The sequence below is a fragment of the Ursus americanus genome, chromosome X (assembly GCF_024610735.1).
Source record: "Ursus americanus isolate L20-20 chromosome X, mUrsAme1.1.p, whole genome shotgun sequence".
In the NCBI taxonomy this organism is placed as follows: domain Eukaryota; kingdom Metazoa; phylum Chordata; class Mammalia; order Carnivora; family Ursidae; genus Ursus; species Ursus americanus.
Window position 1 is genome coordinate 67,317,043 of NC_142164.1, and position 20,527 is coordinate 67,337,569.

At 57.5% G+C, this 20,527-nt stretch overlaps 1 protein-coding gene across 1 annotated transcript; it reads right to left on the bottom strand.

The window, feature by feature from the left end:
* Window positions 1-6,744: 6,744 nt before the first annotated feature.
* On the bottom strand, window positions 6,745-19,676 carry EFNB1 (ephrin B1). Its single transcript, XM_045795453.2, has 5 exons — window positions 18,760-19,676; window positions 9,954-10,231; window positions 9,078-9,170; window positions 8,743-8,871; window positions 6,745-8,573 (listed from the first exon to the last, which is right to left on the bottom strand). The coding sequence occupies exons 1-5, from the start codon at window positions 18,885-18,887 to the stop codon at window positions 8,161-8,163; spliced, it is 1,041 nt and encodes a 346-aa protein (XP_045651409.1). The 5' UTR covers window positions 18,888-19,676; the 3' UTR covers window positions 6,745-8,160.
* Between the last annotated feature and the right edge of the window lie 851 nt (window positions 19,677-20,527).

A 20,527-nucleotide genomic window follows, 5' to 3' on the forward strand; every position in this document is an offset into this window, starting at 1 on the left:
CCTCACCTCAGCAGCGTGGCGAAGTACCTAAGCGTTTGGACTCTGGAGTCAGGCCTCTTGAGTTCAAATCCTTGCTCTGCAACTTCTAGCCATGTGCCCCCTTTCTGAGCCTCAGCTTCCGGATCTGTAGCACGGGGCTAATCATAGCCCTATCTGAGATAAGGCCTGAGACCTGAGGTGTCAATGGAGTAATGTGCGTGAAGTGTTGAGCACAGCGCCTGGCCCATAATAAGGACTCAGCCAATGTTCCCTGTTATTGTAGGGTAATATGATAAGACGTCGACGCTCCAGATTGGCTGGACAGTAATGTAAGCAGGTAGAGGGGCAGGGACAGGACCCTGGGATGACAGTCCCAGCCCATCCAAGTCCCCTCAATGCGACAACCGTTTCAAAAGTGTCTTGATCCTGCCTCTGTACTAAACTCTGTTCTGGGCCTCACTCTAGGGGAGATACAGAGATGAACTAGATAGCGTTTCTGACCTCCAGAAGCTCACAATCTAGTGGGGGAAACAGACACAGGCCACATAGCGTGAGCAGAAGCACTGAGAGAGCTGAGAAGAGAACCCTACCTTTGCCAGGATTTGCGGATGAGAAGAGTTCGTGAAGGAGCAATAGGAATTTGCTAGGCCAAGGGCAAATGGGTGGGCATTTCGGGCCAATGGTAGCGCATCCAGAAAGTCTCAGAGGCTTAAGGGTGCCTGCCTGTCCTGGTCAGGGACCAGTGAGTAGGTTGTCGTTGGGATGTAAGGTGAGTATGGCGTGGAAGGATGAAAGGTTCAAAGCTTAAAATATGGGCAGGGGCCAGATCTCCCGGGGCCCCAATGCCCGTGCCGAGGAGGCGATGGATGATTGACACATTTGAAAGGTGAACAGAATTGGACAGTATCAGGATTGGGAAAGCTCATTTTGGCTGCTGTGTTGCAAGACAGGAGGACAGGCTGGAGGCAGGGAGACCAGGTGGGGGGCTATTGCCACAGTCCGGGCAGGAGGTGAAGGAAGCTTGAACCAGAGTGGTGGCATTAGGGGTGGTCAGCAATGTGCAGAGCCAAGAGCTGGTTCAGAGGCAGAACTACAGGATTAACCCTGAAGTTTCTAGCTGAGGCCCGTCTGTGCCAAGACGACGGCTGAGGTGGGAGCGGACACCTGTGCTCTGTAAACTGCTCTCTTTTTCCCCCTTTGGTGTTTATTTTTGTTCCCTTGTAAAGTTCATTGCAGAAAATTCTGATCTTGTTTCAGCTTAACTGAAAGAAAGGGAGATTTTTCCATCCCGCAGCTGGGACCTGGGTTCCTGCACCTTCTGGGGCCCAGGTTTTACTGGTGGCAACTCCAGCGGAGTGATTGCACATGAAGCTACGAAGATCTGGTGAGGCTAGGGCCCAAGAAGGTTTGGCGTGGCTTGGCAGACCTGCTGGGGCAGATGGTGGGGCGGGTGGGGGGGGTGTAAGTGGGTAGGTGGGAGGGTAGTGAGAGCAGTTTGGCCTGGATCAGGGGATGGGGGTGGGTGGGGTGTTGTATAGAGCGAGAAATGAGCAAATCCTGCCTGTTGGCTGTTTCAAAGGAGAATGGAATGGCTCCCTTCCCTAGGCAATGCCCCTAGGTCATAGATACCTCTGGCCTTTTCTTCTCTGGATTCGACCCTCCCAGGCCCCACTGGGAAGTGCCTCAGTTGAGCATCTGTGCTAGAGGAAGGGATCCCAGAGTCCACAGTAAACAATCCATGGCGGAGGGGCGGCGGGGGGGGGGGGTTCAGGGGTATTGGGAGGCTGTGTGGTAGTTTGAAGAGGCAATGGGCTGGAAGTCAGAAGACCTGGGTGAAGGCCAGTCCTGCTGAACTTTCTGTGTGACTGTGGGCAGTTCCTTCTTTCCCTCCCTGGGCCTCAGTTTTCCCATCCATCCAACAAGGGGGCTGGACTAGGAGGTCTCTAAACGCCCTAACAACTTGAAAGATTCCATTCTCTTCTCTGAATCTGCCCAGGGGGAGGCCTTGGGGGCTGGGGCACCGGCAGGGGCTGAGAATTCCATAGCAATTTGCATGTGAAAGCATGTTACTGCCATGGCTATTAGTGTGTGCAGGGGGGCTGAAGACAGGGCAAGGACAGCTAACTGTCAGGCTGGCCTGAGAGGCCCAGGCTGGCTGCCTGGGTGGGGGAGGGAGGGAGGGAGGGAGGAAGGTCCCGGAGGTGTGCACAGGAGGCGGGACCACCTCACTTGTCTCCCAGGGAAGGGTGAGCCGCCTTATCTTTAGGGCCCCGTCCAACTGAAATGCCCAGTTCTGGGTCTGGGCCATGAACCAGCGGGTCTCGCTTCCACAGTGGGCCCCAGTCTATTGTACCGAGTGACTTCAGAGCTGTGTGAGGTGCCACAGGAGAGGGGCCTCCAGGGAATGGGGCAAACTCTTAGTGCATTTTCCAGGTCGGCTGCGACCAGGCCTAAACCTCCCAGGGCCATGTTTCCCTCAGGGTTGTGTATAATGTGTTGTTTCGGTAATTGCCGTGTGTAAATTTCCATAGTTTGTCAATAAAAATATTGTGTATATACAGATTTGTTTGGTTCACTCACAGGCACAAACTTGGGGATTCTGAGAGAACAAAGCAACAGTGTGGAAGAGCGAGAGGCAAAGGAGCTGCTTCTGATGCCTGGCTCGACCGGTCCTCCCTGTGTGCCCTTGGGTAATAAGTCCCTTCTTGTGTCTGGGCCTCAGTTTCCCCATAAGGGGCTTGGTCTGGAAAGGAGCTCCTGGGAAAGTCCTAGCTCTACCATTTCCTGGCCTCTGACCTCTTAGATTCTACTGAACAGGCATGAGGGCAGCCAGGGAAATCTGGGTAGTCCCCCTGAGAGCAAAGGCTCTGCCCAGTAGAACCCCGCTGGCGTGAAATCCCTGTGATGCAGGGTGGATTCCAGGATCTCCCTGGCTTCTCCTGGTATCTGGAGCCTCTCCCTAGGGCCCTGGCCAGAGAAAAGAGGCAGCTCCTCTCTCAGAAGCCAGTTCCTCAAGTACTGCCTCTAGGGAGGCTGGGAGAGATGAGCCCACGGAGCCACAGGGGTAGTAGCAAGGGCTAAGGACACACATCTCTTCTACTTTGGCTTTGGAAGTGTTTGTTACAGGGATATTTTGCCCTAGCCCCCAACCCAGGAACCTGGGACAGGGGCTAGGGGAGGCAGCCCGGAGACTGGAGCCTCAGGATAACTTCTGATGAGGATGTTCAGGAACTTTGCAAAAGGCCAGCTTTGGTCAGTGATGATGGGAACAGCCAGGGGCTTGCGGTCCCCAGGAAGTGCAGCCCAACTGTCCATTCCCTGCCTCACGAGAAAAGCAACAGGTAGTATTTATTGGTGCTTACTACGTGCCCAGCGTTCAACATTTTATGGGGGGAAAAATGGGTGAATGAATGCATGAAAGGCTAACTTTAGAACCCAACTTTCTAATCTGTGTACCTTCTATTCTGCCTCTCACATTCCCACGACCCATCCCCACACAAAGACTTTTAGAGCTAACCGGGCACCTAAAGGCCTTTCTAGAATGTGAGGTCCCTCGTAGCAGGGACCTTGTCCATTCTGTTCATCACTGTACCCCAATGTCCAGACCACCCGCTGGCATATAGTAGGCGCTCAGTAAATATTTTCTGAATAGGTAAAAAAATCTTGTTCTACCCCTCATTACCCAGACAGGGAAACTAAGGCTCAAAGAAATAGGGACCTGCCTGCCTCTAGTCAGAAAGAGTCATGTTGGAGCTGGCACAGGCCCTCAGTCTCGAGCCTCTCAGGCTGGGCTCTTTCCCCTTTATCACAGGGACCTGCAGCAAGCTCCTCCCACCCTCCCGTATCCCTTCACACATTCCTTATTCCCCCCACCCCCCAGCTTTTCCTCTTTTCTTTCTCTTTGCCAGCTGGGTAATTAACCATTGGAAACAGAACCTATAATTACTGTCTCCCCCATGCCCTTAAATTGCTTTCAGTTTGGGATCCGTGACCCCTGTCCTGGGTGGAGGTTGGTCTCCCCCTCAGCAGCCTCCCAAAGAGGGAGCCAACCTAACAAGCACCAGCTGGGGCTCCAGCTCCCCCAGATCTAACGGCCAGCTGTACAGGAGACCCGCAGCAGATGGGCAAGGAGGGTCCCCAGGCCAGCTGGGGCTGACTCAGCTGGGGTGTCAGTGGGACTGTGACATGCCTGGGCAGGACAGGAGGCTGGGCAGGCAAGGCTGGATTTCTGAGAGTGACTGATGCCAGGTGGCCAAAGGGCCGCTTGCTCAGCCGGGGCAAACCTAGAATGGTCCCGGTGGGGCCCGGGACTCTCCTTGGGTTCCTCGGCCCACCCTCAGGTCCCTGCCTCGAGTGTGCCAGGCCATCCACATCCTCGGGGAGGCCTCTTGTGAGCATAAAATGGACCAGTGCAATAAATCACAAGAGGCCTGGTTTTCCGCACCACGAGTCCCATCCCTTCAAGGGAAACTGAGGCCTGGTTAGCACCTGCCCAGCTTGCCTCGTCGGTGATCTGGGCTCAGCCTGCAGAGGAAGCCAGGCAGCCCCACCCTCACCTGGAAAGCATCCTCTATCCCTGACTCACCAGAAGCTTGGGCCCAGCTGGGACAGGAAGGAGAGCTGAGGGTGTGGCTGGTCTGGGCCCTACCACAGGAGGCTCACACCTCCTGCGTCCACCTGGCTCAGCTTGGTCTCTCTCTGACCCACACAGCTGGGAAGGGAAGGTGAGGGAGGGCCCCTGTTCTTCAAGGTCCCGAAGGAAGCTTGGAAGCACACTTGCTCGGTCTCACCTAAGGCAGGGGAAGGGGTGAGGGGGTGGGGAGAAGGAGAATCACTTTCAAGGAACTTCTATTTGCTCACAGTGTAGAAAAAGGCCTGGGCTCCAGTCCTAGCTCTCTGGATCACTTGACGTGTGTTCCTGGGCAAGTCCCTGCCCCTGATAGGGTCTCAGTTTCCTCATCTCATATATGAGGCAAATAATTCCCCACTGTCCACCCTCACAGGAAGGTTTATGAGCCTCGGTGACATAATGTGTGTAAGGTAAGTGTTTGAAACAAGTGGCAGGCGCTGTCCGGGTGAAGGACACTCTGCCACAAGGAGCTACGGAGCACCGCTGTGTGGCCAGCACAGCTCGGGCACCGAGCCCAAACCAGCGCCAGCCGCGGCACCCAGGCCAGGGCAAGTGGGAACAGCCAGTCACAAATCTGGGCTGCTGGAGAGATGGCCCCACACTTTCCCCTGCTCTCTCCCACAGATTTTACTTCACACCCCCACAGCTACTCCCAAGGGTCCCCCAGGAACTCGACCCCCCACTGGTAGGCTGAGGGCAGCTGATATCATGGGCTGGGTGGGGGACCACCCAAGGACACTGAGTTGCAGAAGTGCGTGAAGGGCTCACCCAACCGGGGTCAGGCTCCACGTCAGTTAGAAACATCAACCTGGCCTGAACCAGCCCTGGTTAAAGACCCCCCTGACCCAGGCTGGGGGCCCCACTCTGGGCAGGCAGTCAAGTAACAGAGGCCCCATCTGATCCAGGCACTTCCTTTGGTTAATGAGAAACCAAATAAACAGCCTCTGCCCCAGCTGGCTCCAGGAGCACCCCAGCCGGGCCCAGCCCTGCTCCAGCCCCGCTCCAGCGCAGCCTCTTCCCTTCACCCTACTGGTCCCGTGGCTCTCCTCCCCCTGCCTCTCCCTGCGCTTCCCACTTCCCTCATAGCCCTGCCTGCTCCTTGGCTGGTTCTCTGAAGCTTCTGCTCTGGATCACTAACTAACCCTCCCCTTCCTTCCTCCTTCTTCTTTCCTCTAGTGCCTTCTTACCCATTTCTGGCTACTGGGATCTCACTTGCCTCCTCTCCTGACATCTGCCTTGGCCATCTCTACAGGGAGCTCCCCACCCCCAGATGGCAGCAGGAAGGCCCCAGGCCCTTGCCAGTCTGCCTCTCTGTTGTGGGATTGAGGCCAGACCCTCTTCAGGGCCCCCGCCACACTCCAGACCATCAGCCTGTGGGCGGGAGACTGGGTGCTCACAGCTGCATACGGCTGCCTAGCTCTAGGGCTTCACCTGCCAGCCAGAAGCCCCTAAGGATGCCGCGGTGAGGACTCTGGTGTGGACAAGACAAGAGAGGAAGATTCTCCTAGCTAAGAAGTGAACCGGGTGGCCTCAAGCAACCCCAGTACCCAGTAGGTCACAGCTGAGGTCCAGCTCTTGGAAAGTTATTTCTATCCACCTTTAGGTGTCTTGAGGCAGGGCAGGGCCGGGCCTGCCAGCAGGTCCCAGACATAGCTCCAGCCAGGTGGTGGCAGTGCTGGCGGACACACCTAGGTCCCCCATGGGAACACCCCCTCTCCCATCAACTCTCTCTAGCAGAGCCTAATGACAGACTGGGCAGATGCTCAGAGCCTGTGCCACGGAGGTGACAGGATGGACAGGGGAGAAAGGGTCGCAGGCTCCAGCAAAACGAGATGGCAGAGGAACTTGGGTGGGGGGCAGAAAAGGACAGGCATAAGATACTTGAAACCTCTTGCTCCGCTAGGAATGCCACCCTCTTCCCATACCTGCCCGCATCTTCAGTGATTTGGGCATAGGATCTCTCTCTCTCTCTCTCTCTCACACACACACACACACACACACACACATGCACGCAACTCACATACTCACACCTCATTCCCCAACATCATGACACCATTTTACACCCATTTCTCCATGTGGTTAAATTTTTTTTTTAGTTCTCATTTTTTTCTAAGAAAAAAGCAACAAGAAAATAATTCAGAGTTTATACAAAACATCTTTACATTATTTCTTCCAAAAAGACTAGTATTTACACAAATGGCAACAGAAACAAAAACAAAAAACCCTTCCGACTGCCACCTGGAAGGGGCTGGCTGTTTCACTCCCTCTCCCACCTGGCACTGGGGTGGGCAGCTGGCCAGGAGGCAGTGTGGAGGTGGATGGTGTAAGGCCCAGCTCCATCCATGGCCACTCTGGGAGTGCCTGCAAAGCGCACTCAAGTGGCAGTCTGTTAGCAGCCGTGCTGGCAAGGAGCCGGGGTCAAAGTGCACGGCGTGCTGGCCCAGCCCTGGGCAGCGTCTTCCTCTTTCCAGGCCCCGGCCCAAGATTGGAGGGGCCAGCAGAAGCTGGGTTGAGGGGGCACCCACCTGTGCTAGAGCCTAGAAAAGGAGCAGGCCGCCCGGCCTTATACCCGCTTAGGTCTCTGCCCTGGGCCTCTGTTTCCCCACCAGGCCAAAGGATGCCAAAGGTGAGGAGAGAACAGGGAGGGGAGGGGGAGGGGGAACTCCCAGCTCTGCAGGGCAAATAGCCACCTGGGCACCTCACCTCCCTCCACCCCCATGAGGTCATCTGCCTGCAGCAGCTCTCCTGTTCCCCAGGCAACAGCCAATTAAGACGTTAATTACCGTGAGAGTGAGGGAGGCAGGAGATGCCCAAGAATCCCACAAGGAAGAGATTTTTTTTTTTTGGTGGAAGGGTGGCAGCCACTACCCCATTGCCAAGATCAGCTTTGTAGAAGGAGGGTCAGGAGGGCAGGGTGAGACACTTTGCCCAACGGCACTCTTGTCTTCCCTCATGGGCAAGAATGGCTCTGGCCTGCCACCCCTCCCCCAAATACCAAGGAATTTATAAAAGAAATGCCATCCTTTGCTTCCTGGCTGGCCACATCCTGCCCCAGTTCCCTTAAACTGGGCTGGGCCAGGCTCAGAAAGCCTAAGGAGGGGCTGCCTTTTCCATTTTTCCATTTTTTCTTTAAAAAACAGATGAAAATGAGTTGACAGCTAAAAAATGAACACAAAAACATTAAAAACAGTGATGATAGCGGACAAACAGTCCTGGGAAGGGGGGAAAGGGGGTGGGGGAGGCAGGGCCAGGGGGGCATCTTCCTGCCTGCTGTCCATCAGCGTCCAACCCTGCCCTCCAAGAAGGGGCGCCCCTGCAGAGCCCAGAGGCCTGGCCAGAGGGGGAAGGCACAAGAGCATGGGGGCTGGGGGCACAAGCACCCCCCTCCAAAGCCCAGGGGGGCAGGACAAAAGGGGGATTATAAAAGCCAAGAAACTACAAAACTAAATACAAAGGTGGGCACAGCTGGTCAGGGGAGGGAGCGTGGGGGAGAAAGGAGAGGTGCAGTCCTGGCCGACTGTCCCTCGGGGGCCCGAGGCCGTGCTGGGCCCTCAGACCTTGTAGTAGATGTTCGCTGGGCTCTGGGGTGGCATCTCCTGGACGATGTAGACAGGGTGCCCGTAGTCCCCACTCACCTTCTCGTAGTGGGGGCAGTAGTTGTTCTCTGTAGTCCGTAAGGGGATGATGATGTCGCTGGGCTCGGTGCCCGCCGTGCCGCTGCCCGCCTTGGGACTGGCCAGGGTACTGAGTGAGAGGGCGGGCGCCCGCTGCTGCGTGTGCTTTCGGTGCCGCTTACGCAGCTTCAGTAGCAGAACTGTCAGGAAGATGATGATGAGCAGGAAGATGACGCAGCCGGCGCCGACGGCCGCGAACAGGGCCACCTTGGAGTTGAAGAAGCTGTCGGGGTCCCCACTGCCACCTCCACTCGCCCCTGGGCCACTTTTCTCTTCCTGGTTCACGGTCTCTAAGGAAAGAGGAGGGAGGGGAGACATGGTCGGCTGCGGGCCCCAGGGACACGCTGCCCGTTTCAGGCCGGGCCCCGTCCCGCCTCCCTTCAGAGACAGGGCCTGAAAAGGCAACTGCTGCCTTTCAGAAAATGGCTTCTGCCCTTCGGGAGACACCTATCCACTCACCATGCTTGCCGTCAGAGTCGCCCAGGGAGCCCCGGCCGCTGGGGGCCTGCGTGGCCATCTTGATGGTGTTGTCTGCCTCCTTGCTGGGCCGGCTGGTGGTCAGCTGCTCAGGCGTCACAGCATTGGGGTCTGGGGGTGGGGAGAGGACGGGTGAGAGGGGCCCCCCACTAGCACAGGTGCTTCACTCATCCAGCATGAGCCAACAGTGAACAGGTATGTCAGACCTCAGATACTCTGACCCTATTGCCCCTTCCCTACTCCCAAACACACCCATACCCAGCCAGGGACATCTGTTGCAAAGGCTCAACTGGGGAGCCCTCGCACCGGGCGCTCACCTTGCCCAACCTTCATGACGATCTTCATGGTGCGTGTACGGCACACACCTCCCTCCCGGTTTTCCAGTCCCTCCAGGCTCCCATTGGATGTAGCTGTAATAGGAGGCCAGAGAAGTCAGGGGGAGAGAAAGGTCTGCCCACATGACTGAGAAATGCTAGTGCTCTCTTAGCCCATAAGAACAGAACAGAACAGAACTGGGAGTTGGGGGGTGGCAAGCAGCTCCCACCTACCCGCGAACCTTTCCGCTTGTCTCCCTCATGCTGGGAACAGAGTAGCCGGCCCGGCCCAGCCCACGTCAGAAACTAGTGCTTCCCCCAAGGGTGCTGCTCCTTTAGCACGACCAGGCCTTAGCCCTTCTTTCTCAGTGGACACTAAGGTATCTTCTCTTTGGGCGATGTTGCTCAGAGGCAAAACAATCAGAACCGGAATCATGGGGGAGGCTCCTATACAGACTGGAAGGAATCCATTCAGGTGAACCAGGCTGGCGTCCCAGTACTATTCCTAACTTCCCGAGTGACATGGGGCAAGAAGCTCCTTCACCTCTTGGGGCCAGTGTCCCACGAAGAGAAAGGCCCAACAGCCAGCTGATCCCCAAGGGTTCTGCCAACTCTGCCATTCCCGAGATGAGACCTCAGGTAGCTAGAGGGCACCGTGAATCGGAGTCTCCTGCCCCCCAATTCCTAGAGCCAACGTGAGCTGGCAGCCACCCCCTTGGCCGATGTTAGGGCCAGAAGCCCAAGGCCAGGCTGGAAGGAGAGGATGCCAGTCTGCAGAGGGGACCGGACCAGGATAGGCCATGCGCTGTCTCACTGGACTACTTAGAAGCTCCTACTGCTACTGGATAAGAGAGGAGCCTGTGACGGGAAGGGACTCACAGGTAATGTAGTAATCATGGTGCTTCTTAAACTCCAGGCCCATGTAGTTGGGGCTGAACTCCTGGAACTTAATGGTGAAGCGGATCTCCTGCTCTGGCCGATTGCAGGTGACCAGCACGTTGGGGTCAAGCACAGTGCTGCAAGCAGCCGCCTGCTCGGGCCGCACCAGGTACAGCTTGTAGTACTCGTAGGGCCGCCCCGCTTCCGCTCGGGGGCAGATGATGTCCAGCTTGTCTCCAATCTTTGGATAGATCACCAGGCCCTTCCCACTCAGGAACCTGCCCAGAAGGGAAGACACAGTCAGCCTCGGGGTCAGGGGTCCCGGGCCATCCCCTGAATTGGGGGCACACATGAGGAGGACCAGGCTGAGCTGACTGGGCAGAGATGGCAAGGATAGGCATTCTGTCCTTCCTCCATCCTCAGGCTGGGGGTGAGGAGAGACAATAACACTACCAGCAGGGTGTGGAAGGGGTGGCCCATGGGCAAGGCTGCCAGGCTTTGACTGCTCGGCAGGGTGGGGCACTGCCTAGCTGGGGGAGCCCATTGTCCTAATGTGGCATTTCCGCAGGGGGCTGACGTGGCCAATGGTGTCAAGCTGGCAGCCCTGTTCTCCTTCCGCCCCCATCACACTCACACTCCTTCAGAGCCACTGCTACCATCTCTCCAGCACACACACGTGTGTGTGTGTGTGTGCACACATGCATACAAATACATGGTGTGTGTGAGTGCACATGCACACACACACACACACACACACACAAGCCCACACATGCCTTAGCCACCACCCCTATGGCTCCCAGACTACAACTGGGGGAGCTCAACCTGTCTGGTACCCAAGCCCTCTCTCCCATCCGTGCTAATCTTGGGCATGATGGGGAGCTAGGAACAGGCATCGCCTGGAACCAAGGGGTAATGGGTACAGTGTCTGGCCAGGTGCGACTGCACACAGCTCTCCCCACTCCCCATACCCACAGCCCAGTGTCTTAGAGGGGGTACCCATCAAAGGCCCATAATGTGAGAAACCTGAGTCCTGAAACTTGACCAGTCTCAGTCCTAAAAAGAACAGAGGGAGGGGAGAAGGGCCCCAAACACGGACAACAGATCACGTAAGATAGGACCCCAGGAGCCTCACACCTCTGTGTTCTAATCCCCCCACCTCCACATCTGCCTCTGTTCCAGATCCTGAGGGAGATGGACAAATGCCTTCCAAGCCAGGCTAATCTTCTAATCTTGAAGGCCTGGCACAGGGAAGAGCAGAGGGAGGGCAACTGCCCAAGCCCACCTATTCATATCACTCTCTCCTTACCTAAGCACACAGTGCAACAGTGCTGCTCTCTTGGCCATTTCTGAGCCTGGGCAGGCTGGAGCTGGGAGCAAAGCAATAGCGTGGAAGGAGAAAGCAGATAGACTTTGGAACCAGACAGACAGGGCCCTTCCTAGCTCTGTGACCTTGGATGAGCTGCCTGATCTCCCTGAGTTTCAGTTTCCTCACTTATAAACTGGCAGTGGTAAGAGCCCTACCCCCCGGGATTGTGGAGGGAGTGCAATGGTGCACGCAGAGTACATGGCACATAGTAAGCACTCAACATGTTTGACCCCTGCTTAGAAACAGTCTAGTCTGCCAAGAGGTAAGATACTAACAGCAAGTACCAATGAGGCCAGTCTTGGGTGACGGCGGCAGGGGGAGGCGAGAGGAAGAGAAGCGATGGCCCCATCCCGGAGGATTTTACTGTCTGCTGTGGGTCAGAAAAGTAAAAATGGTCCATGTTTTAGCAACAGACAGTACCAGGCTATCTGTAGGTTATGTGGGAGGATGGTGGTTCAAACTGCAAGGGCTGGAGGCAGTGAGAGCAAGGAGACAATTCATCTGACAGGAGATGGTTCCTCAGAACGAGCAGAATGAAAGTGCGTCCTGTGGGGGCGGGTAAGAAGTTAACACAGAGCAAGAGTGGACAGGAGTGGCTGGAACACAAACCCCAGGCCAGTGACTGGCCCCACAACTGGTAGAGAGAAGCAGAAGAAGAGGTGGGAAAGCTCAGCTCGGGCCGGACTGAGAGGCCTCAAGTGTCACAACAAGCAGTACGAGTTTCATCCCACTGGGGACAGACCTTCCAGCAAGGACAATGAAGGGTTGGAAGCAGTGCTTCAAGAGAACAGAGCTGACAGCAGGAGAACATGGCTCCACTTCCTGGGGGCCCGTTGCGCACTGGGGACCACAAGGTACGAGGGCCTACCGGGAGCTCAGGGCCTCACTCCAGGGAGGCAAATGCTACCCGAGGAGGTGAGTCTAGACCAAGTAGATGAAGAAAGGCAGCCCTCCCTCCATGTTAAATGAGGCTTCAACAAGCTGAGACCTGCCATCTTGCTGTACAAGAGGATAAAAACCACAAGAAGGTCTTTCCCTTAGTACCTAGCTTGACTGCACTCCAGAGGGCCAGAAAGGAGGCAGGCATGGGATGAAGGCCCCTACAAACATCGGAGAGGGAACACCCTCACCCCACGCCCCTATAATTCCCAAGGCAGTTTTCACTTCCCCAGCCTCACACTGGGCCCACCCAGACAGCAGGGTTAGATGACTCCTAACTTCTCAGAGCCAGAGGAACCTTTGAGACCCACTGAGTTCAGGCTCCTCATGTGAGGGAGGGAGTGATCACATGAACATCCCTATGGAAGAGAGATGCTCAAAGCCAACTGGAGGAGGCTACCCTCACCCAGGACGTTAACCCCTACAGGTCTAAGAAGACCTAAAGCCTTGGCTGAATCCTTGCATAGCTGCACTTCAATGAGACTCTCCATGGAGGTGATGGCAGGTACCCAGAGGGCATGTGAAGGGGTACAGGCTGGCTCACCTTTTGAACCACTTGGCCCTGGCTTCCTCACCGGGGAGGCTTAGCTGTTCTGAGCACATCTATGGCCGCTCAGGCTCTAGAGCTCCTGGACTGAAACACAGGGCTCCCAGCTACTGGGGGCTCTACCTTGAATCCAGAGACATCGAGGAAACAGATGTCTATATAGTGGATGGAGGAGAGAGAAGGAAAGAGGACTATTGCCCCTAACCCCCCTCAGACTCTCTTCAACCTCCAAAGACTTCATAAATATTCATCCGTTCATTTGCATAGCAGCTGGCAGAGGGAAACTCACCTTCCTCTAAAGTGCAGAAGGAAGAGGAGCCGGATGAGACCTGCCTTCCCTGACCCTCATCCCCCATAATGGTGCCTCCTCAGCATCTTCTCCAACATCAGGAGAACTGCTTCTTGGCCTATGAGAAGGCCAGGAAAGTGGCAAGGGGACACAAAGGGGCAGGTATGTAGCCAGTGAAAGCGAAGCCTGAAGCCAGGTACAACACTAGTCATACTATACGGGGGGAGCCTGTAGGTCTCCCATCATAAATGTCAGGTTAGGAGTAGGGGCAAGAGAGGAGGAGGAAGAGATTGTCCCCAAGTTAAACTCTTTATGCCCCACTTTTCAAAAACTACTACTCCCCCATTATCAAGCCAAGCTTTCTTGCCTGGGGCCACCCCCAGACAAAGCCCTTTTCTGGAAAATAAGGGGATTGACAAGGCCCAGCAGGAAGCCTGAAGCAGGTCGCCATGGTAACCCCTGAGGCCTTCCCTCCTTAGCTTCTGATAGCCCCAGGACCCCAGTGAGCCACCCCAGGGAGTAAAGGGACTTGGGGGAGGCAGCCTGAGTGTTCCAGCTCCTTCTTATGGCCTACCTCTGCCCTTCCACCTTAGTCCAAGTCTGTCCCTCAGCCTTTCTACTGAGCAGAGAAGTGCTGCCATGACTGCTAGTAAGAATCCTGGGACAGGAGAATCCTGAAGGGTCTGGGGCAGTAGCCTGCTCAGAGGCCAACTGCCCTCCTGCTTCTTTCGTCCAGCTGAGCCCCTCTCCACCCAAACACATACAATCTGCAGTGGGGCCAGCTTGCAGCTATGGGGGTCATGCCCAGAAAGGTGCCCATGCTCCACCAGGCCCACACTTCCTTCCCTTTCACCCTTCCCACAGCCTCTAGGAACAGGTGGTCAGAGAGTGGATGAAGGGAGAGCCCGGTCCCAGGCCGTGCCGGTCCAGGTTTGGTAGAAGACTCTAGCCTTGATTTGGTGACCCCGGCAGCACTGCGCCTGCACCCACAGAGTGGCAGGACGAGTGGAGGACAGACCCCAAGCCAGAGCTCAAGTCTGCTCTCATCCCAGCAAGGGTGGGGAGCCCCCAAATTAAAGGCTCCTCTTTCATTCCCCCAGCTCCACCCAGCCCCCGAGGCGGCAGGAGCAGGCCTGGCGTGTCCCAGCAGTGCCCGCCCAGGCGTGGGTGGGCAGGAGCAGCAGCTGGGTCCTGGCGCACACGCAGCACTGTCGGAGGCAGGGAAGCCAGGAGAGACCCAGAAGAAGTCACCCTCCCCACCTACACTGACCTTTGCCCTCCTCTCTGCCCCACCAGGCTCATACTTGGGTCCACTGGGGGACTTAAAACTCCTTTGCTCGTTGTCTGCTTTCTGTGGGATCCCTGAGAGGAAGTGAGATTCCTGGCCCAGAGAGTAACCAAAGGTGCTGTTCAGAGCTCAGGAGGGAGAGTGCCAGGCGGTGAATGGACTGCCTCTAGTTCAGGTCACCCAAGCAGGCTGCCCTCAGAGGCAGACCTAGCAAAAGCAAATGAGGAAGCCAGGGCACTGCTCATCCCACGTAGGCAGGGCCTGAGTCACAAGGACAGATGCACACACACCTGTGAGGTAAGAGGGGAACCCAGGGGCAGGGAGCCGGCACCTCTTTCCAAACCCCACCTTGAATTCCTCTCTCTCCTAGATTCCAAGGTAGCAGGATGGCATGGAAAGAATGGCACACAGCAAGCTCTACCCCTATGAGCTGAGTCTAGACAAGTCACTTCCCTCTTCCAGGCACAGGCCTTCTCATCTGGAAATGGGGGCAATTCCTACTCCCTAGGGCTGTTGGGAACCACCAATGAACTTACATATGAGGATGCTTTGTAAGAAGCAAGGTGCTGCCCGACTGTTAAGTTAGCCTGCCAAACATAGTACCATCGAGAAGTAAGAAGCTAAAGGAGCTTCCGCTCCTGGCTGCTGGCACCCCCACCCCCAAATGCCCACTATGAAAACACACACAGGAGGGGCTGCTATGGTGCCCAGGTCCAGGAACCCAGAATGTGGCTGGTGAGCATCCCCCCACCTCAGCTCCCCTAATAATCACAGAGTGGACCCTCCCCCGAACCTGGTGTTCTCATGGCAACAAGCAGCCTCCTGGCAGCGCACCCCTTCCATAGTCTCAACCCCAGAAAACAGTAGTATTCAGGGCCTGCTCATCCCCATCCACCTGAGCTGAGGAGGCAGTGGAGAACCTGAGGGGAAACAGGGAACCCTCCATTTAGCTCCCTGCCCAGCCTCACAGGCCCTTCTTGCCCTGGCCCGGCTGCCTGGGGTGGGGGTGGGGAGGGATGGGAACAGGAAACTTTAGGAGCTGCTGGGTTCCCATCACTCTGAAGCCCCCACCTGTGGCCAATCAGCCACAGAGTAGAAGAGGTCAGGTCCCTAGCCGCCCCGGAAAGGGGCCCCCTGAGCTGGCCTCCCCAGGACTGTGAGCTGGAACAGCTGTGAGGGGGCTGGGACCAACATTTTGGCTTGTAGCAGGCAAGCCTGGGTTGGGGTCTGCAGCTGCCCCCACCCATGCTGGATGGAGTCAAGGGTCCTGGACACCAAGCCGAACCCCCCACCCCCACCCCCTTATAGGGAAGGTGTAATGTGATCTCAGGCACATTCCCACTCCCTGGAGGTGGGGGAACCTGAGTGGGGGGCAGGAAAGGGTCAGAATGGGACTGAGAGACTGAACTGCAGCAGCTGGACTTGGCTGAGGACTCAAGTGTGAGGCCTGCCGGCTGCCCCAAGCTCTCCGGGGAAGAAGCTGGGGGAGGGGGCCGCTCTGGGACCTTCCATCACAAGCCCCCAACCCACCCAAGCACATGCATACATTCTGGTTTCTCCCAACCTGTAGTGGGACTAAACCTGCTTCCCCACCCCGTGCTCAGCAGGCAAATCTGACAAGAGGGGCAAAGGAGAGGCAGAAGCTCCAGCCACCCAGGGACTTCCACACTGAAACACCCCGGCACCACACCGATTTGGGAAAGAGCCTGGAAGTCTTAAGCTGGCCCTTCCTGCTCTCCTCTCCCAGTCAGGGCTAGGGCTGCAGGCACCCTGCAACCTGGAAACATACCCCCAGCCCCACCACTTCTTTATTTTGATTTTTTTCCCCCAAGAAGGAAGCAATTAAGCAAGGTTTATAGGCACTGGGAGATTTGAGTGGGGGGGGGGGTGCCAGCTCCTGACAAGGCTGAGGAAAGAGACCAAAAGCAGGGTGGAAGAGGGGAGGGAAGAGAGAAAAGGAGCCTGTGAGGGAGAGCACGGGCATGTGCGAGAAACAAAAGGACTTGAGAAAAAGAGGCAGAGAGTGACTAAGAGTGAGAGGGAGTGTGAGAAAGAGGGAGAGCAGGCGAGCCTAGCTGGAGAGGGGAGGTGAGCGCTGCTCACAGAAGGTGTGAGAGGGTGAACCGACACAGACCTGAGAGGGAGAACTCGGGCAGGAGGCAAAGAGGGAGAGACAGACAGAGACTGTTTATTTGAAAGGCTGTGGCAGCCTGAGGTTGGGCGCGGTGGCAGGGGCAGCCCCCAGAGCTCTAGTGGAGCTGAGGGTAGTGCCTCCCTCCTGTCCTCCTGCCCACCCCCCATGCGCCAACACACACAGACCCTTGGGCGTGGATGGAACTGGGAGGGGGGAGTGTCCAGGGGCACCAGGATCAGTCCCCCACCATTCTCAGGATCTGCTCAATTATAGGACAGAATTTGTGCGGCTCCTACTGAGTCCTACTGAGCCGCCCCCCCTCCCCTCCCCGGCCGTGTCCGGATGCCTGCCGTCAGCCTGAAGTGGATACTGGTCCAGTAAACCTGTAAACTGTAAAAACCTGTAAACTGGTCCAGAGCACTAAAGGCTCAAAACACAAAAAGGGAGAAGCTCAGAGAGATCTTGTTTCTCCCAGCCCCCCCCCAACTCTGCAGGAGGGCTCCTTTCCAGCTGCGGAGCTGCCTGCTATCTCTGGTTAGAGACCCGAGAGAGCAATTAGGTCACTCCCATGAGCCCCTATAATGGGCTACCCCAGGCAGATTTCAGCTATCCTGGCTCAAGAGAGAGCACTTCCAGCCTCCACCTCCCCTGTAAGTGGGGGGGGGAGGGGGGACAGACTGGGCTCTTCACAACCTTTCCCCTTGAGCTAAGCAGCTCAGGGCCCCCAGACTATCCTGACTCCCCGCTGTTTGGAGAGCCCTGCACCCAGTTTGGCTTCTGGGTGGGGGAGAAATTCTCGAAAATCCCTTTCCTTGTACCTTGTTCTCTTTCCGGAACCCTCTACACTGACCTTGTTTTAGCCATCCCACAAACCAGTAAATAGGACCCTACCGCAACCAAGGAGAATAGGAAACTAGAGAAGCTACCTTCTCCCCACTCCAGGGCTGAGAGATGCACTGTCCCTGAAACCTAAGAGGCCAAGGCAGGCAGGAGCCCGGGAAGTTAGCCCGGGAGACCAGGAGAGTGGACAGAAAGAGCTTCCAGATACAAAATCAGAGAGCACAGAGGGCAGGCCAAAGCCCCCCAGTTTCCCACTAAGTAGGGGTATCCACACATTGCCAGGACCTCCACAAAACAGGAAGAGCAATCTTGACCCTGGATTCCAACCCCAGTCCCGAATGCCAAAAGAGTAAAAGGTCCAGAGGTCACCGCACAGCCCCAGCGACTCTTCACTAACAGCCCAGAAACCACTGAGCCACCGCCCTAAAAGGTGTGTGTGTTGTTTGGGGGGTGGGGGGTGGATTGTGAAGGGTAAGGAGGAGGAAGAAAAGAAAGGATCTCCTCCACATAGCTACATCCCCAACCCCTTGGGAAAAGCTAAGCATAGCCCCCCAATCTGAGGGACATAGGGTGGGGAGCGACCGGGACCCGCCTGGGCAGGAATCCTTCTACCCCCACCCACCTCCCTCGCCAGCTCCGGATGCCACTCTCTGCCTGGGCTGGCCCTCGAAGCTCTGCCGCCGGCTCCACTGGACCCCCGACGGGCGCTGGATCGAACCCCCCTCCCCAACAAATCCCTCTCCCACTCCGCCCCTCTCCACCGGCCGCCTTTGTGAGCCTGGGAGCGGCGCCCGCCCTTCCACGGCCCCGGCAGGGAGAAAAGAGGGGCTAGAAGAGACGGCAAAGCGAAAAGCTAGGGAGGCAAAGAGGGAAGAAAGAGAAATGGAAATGGGAGAAGCCGGAATGGGGATACAGGCGCTGCCACCCGCCCCAAGCGCGGAGTCCCGAGCCGTGGTCCCTTCACAGCTAAACAAACGAGAAACCGGTGTTCCGGCCTCGTCCCCCACCCAGGTCAAGCTCGCCCCTCGAGTGGCTCTCGGAGAAAACCGCCACGTTCCCAGGGGCCCCATAGGGGAATGCGTTCTCTCCCCCACCCAGCTCTCGGGTGCGCCCTCGAGCGCCCGGACTCCCAGCTCCGCCAGGCGCGACCATCCGACTTGATCCGGGACGTGCGGAGGAGAGGGCGGGGAAGCCAAGGGGTCACAACCCAGCCGAGTGCCCCCCACCCCACCCCGCCGCACCCTGCCCCACCCGCCCGCAGGAAAACACACTTGAAAACGCCGGAGACAAAATGGGGCGCCGCTCCTCCTCGAAACACCTCCCCACACGCACTCGGGGGCGCGTGGCCTCACCCTGCAGAAGTGCCTCCCACCCCCAGGGACCAGAGCCAATAAGTTACTCACTTGGGGTTGAGGGAGCTCCAGGACACGGGCTCCAGGTTCTTGGCCAGCGGCGTGGCAAGCCGGCACAGTGCCAACACGACCATCGCCACAAGCCACTTGCCGAGCCAACGCTGCCCAGGCCGGGCCATCTTCCCAGGAGCAGGCTGCACTTGGGATCCCCTGGCGCCTCCTCAGCAAACTGGCCTCGCCTTCCCGTACTGCGCTGCGCTCTGAACCGCTCAGGCGCCCATCCTCCGCAGTCGCCGGCCTTGAAGTGCTCCCCTCCCGCCGGCTTCGATGTCGCTCTTCTCCGCCCGGCGGGCCAGGAGGACTCACTGGGCAGCCGTCCCCAACCCGGGCATGGGCTGCGGCTTCCGAGGGCTCGCTCCCCTGGTCTCTCCGCCGCACGAGGCGCGACGGGGGCTCTGCGCCCCCGGGTGATCCGGCCCGATTCCGCTTGGCTCCCCGAGACCGTTCGGGACTGCGCGCCCTCTCCCTGACTGGGTCTCCCCACTGAGGACTCGGTGGCCGCCCCGACGCCTCGACCGTCCCGGAATCGACGCCCCTCGGAAGAAGTGGGAGTCTCCTCACAATGCGAGCTCAGTCCGGGGGCTCCCGGCTGGGTCGCCCTGGCACGGTCTCCGTTCCTCCAGGCCACACTGGGACTCTGGGCTGCGCGCCCCCCCCTCCCCGACAGCTTCTACTTCAGCGGGGGCCCCGTTCAGTGTACTCAGAAGAGCGGGAAGACGCAGCCGAGCGAACTAGTCCCATCAGTTTGCGCTTCTGAAGCCTCGGCCGGGTAGCCCCGCAGCCCTGTCGCCGAGTCCTAGCTCCCCGGCGATTGCGCCCGAAGGTCTGCGGCCAGTGTGAGCCTCACACACCTCCCACTGCTGTCCAGCGCGCATAGACTCCCTCCGCTGCCGCTGAGCTGTCTACTCCCCTGCTCAGGCGAACGCAAGGCCAACCCTACTCCTCTTAGCCAATAGTAAGCTCCGTCTCGGGGTCCTTGTCCCATGCCACGCCCCAGAACAGGAAGGGGGCGGGGCTTCTGGGAGCTCTTAAGGACGCCGTGCTCGCGATGGCACCAATCTGAAAGTGCGGCTCGTGCGGTTAGGGGTGGGTCGGGTTTAGTCGCGTTCCCAGAGCGCTCAGCCCGTGGGAAGTTGGCGTTCCTCTAGGGCTGTCGGCCTGCTCTCCTCCCGCGCGCCTAGTCAACACTCTGGCCCACTGACCTGGGCCAGACAGGCCCTGTCACAAAATATCCCGGGAAAGTACTTCCATTGTCTTTACACGGGAGCCCTGAAGTCCTGCACAGGAGCCCTGAAGTCCTGCCTGTGCCCACCTCTGTGGCAAAAGTGGCCTGTTTGCTCCCCGTCCCATCTCATGTAGGGCTCTGGTGGGCCTTCCTCCTTCTTACCTCGCAATGCAGTGTCTGCTTGCACTTGGACCTGGAGTCCTAAACAAACGGAGAGCGGTAGGTGATGGAGACTCAGAGAGGTCAAGTACGGGATGGAAGTGGGTGGGAGGTGCGTTCTTTGCCCCTGGAGACCAGGCCTTCGGAATCTCAGCTTCGGGGGAAGGCTTTGTGGGATCTGGGAGCCCAAACTTAGAGTCTTGTCCTGTCTGAAGGGGCAGGCAAGGCCCCGGAACAGGTCAGCGGGGATGAGAGGGCAACCTCGGTAAAGAAAGACACCACGAGTGCGAAGAGGAAAAGGCGCAGGCAGACGCCTTTTGAAAAAGCAAAAGCGGGCGTCCTGGCCCCAAGACGCCAGACTCTAGCCCCTCCCGG

Bases quoted from the DNA above. Each gene is read 5' to 3' on its own strand.
- EFNB1 (XM_045795453.2), bottom strand. From the start codon at position 18,887: ATGGCCCGGCCTGGGCAGCGTTGGCTCGGCAAGTGGCTTGTGGCGATG. The intron at 10,232-18,759 runs GTGAGTAACTTA...CCTTCTGGGCAG, and splicing joins TGGAGCTCCCTCAACCCCAA to GTTCCTGAGTGGGAAGGGCC. The intron at 8,872-9,077 runs GTGAGCGCCCGG...CCCCACCCCCAG, and splicing joins CGTCATGAAGGTTGGGCAAG to ACCCCAATGCTGTGACGCCT.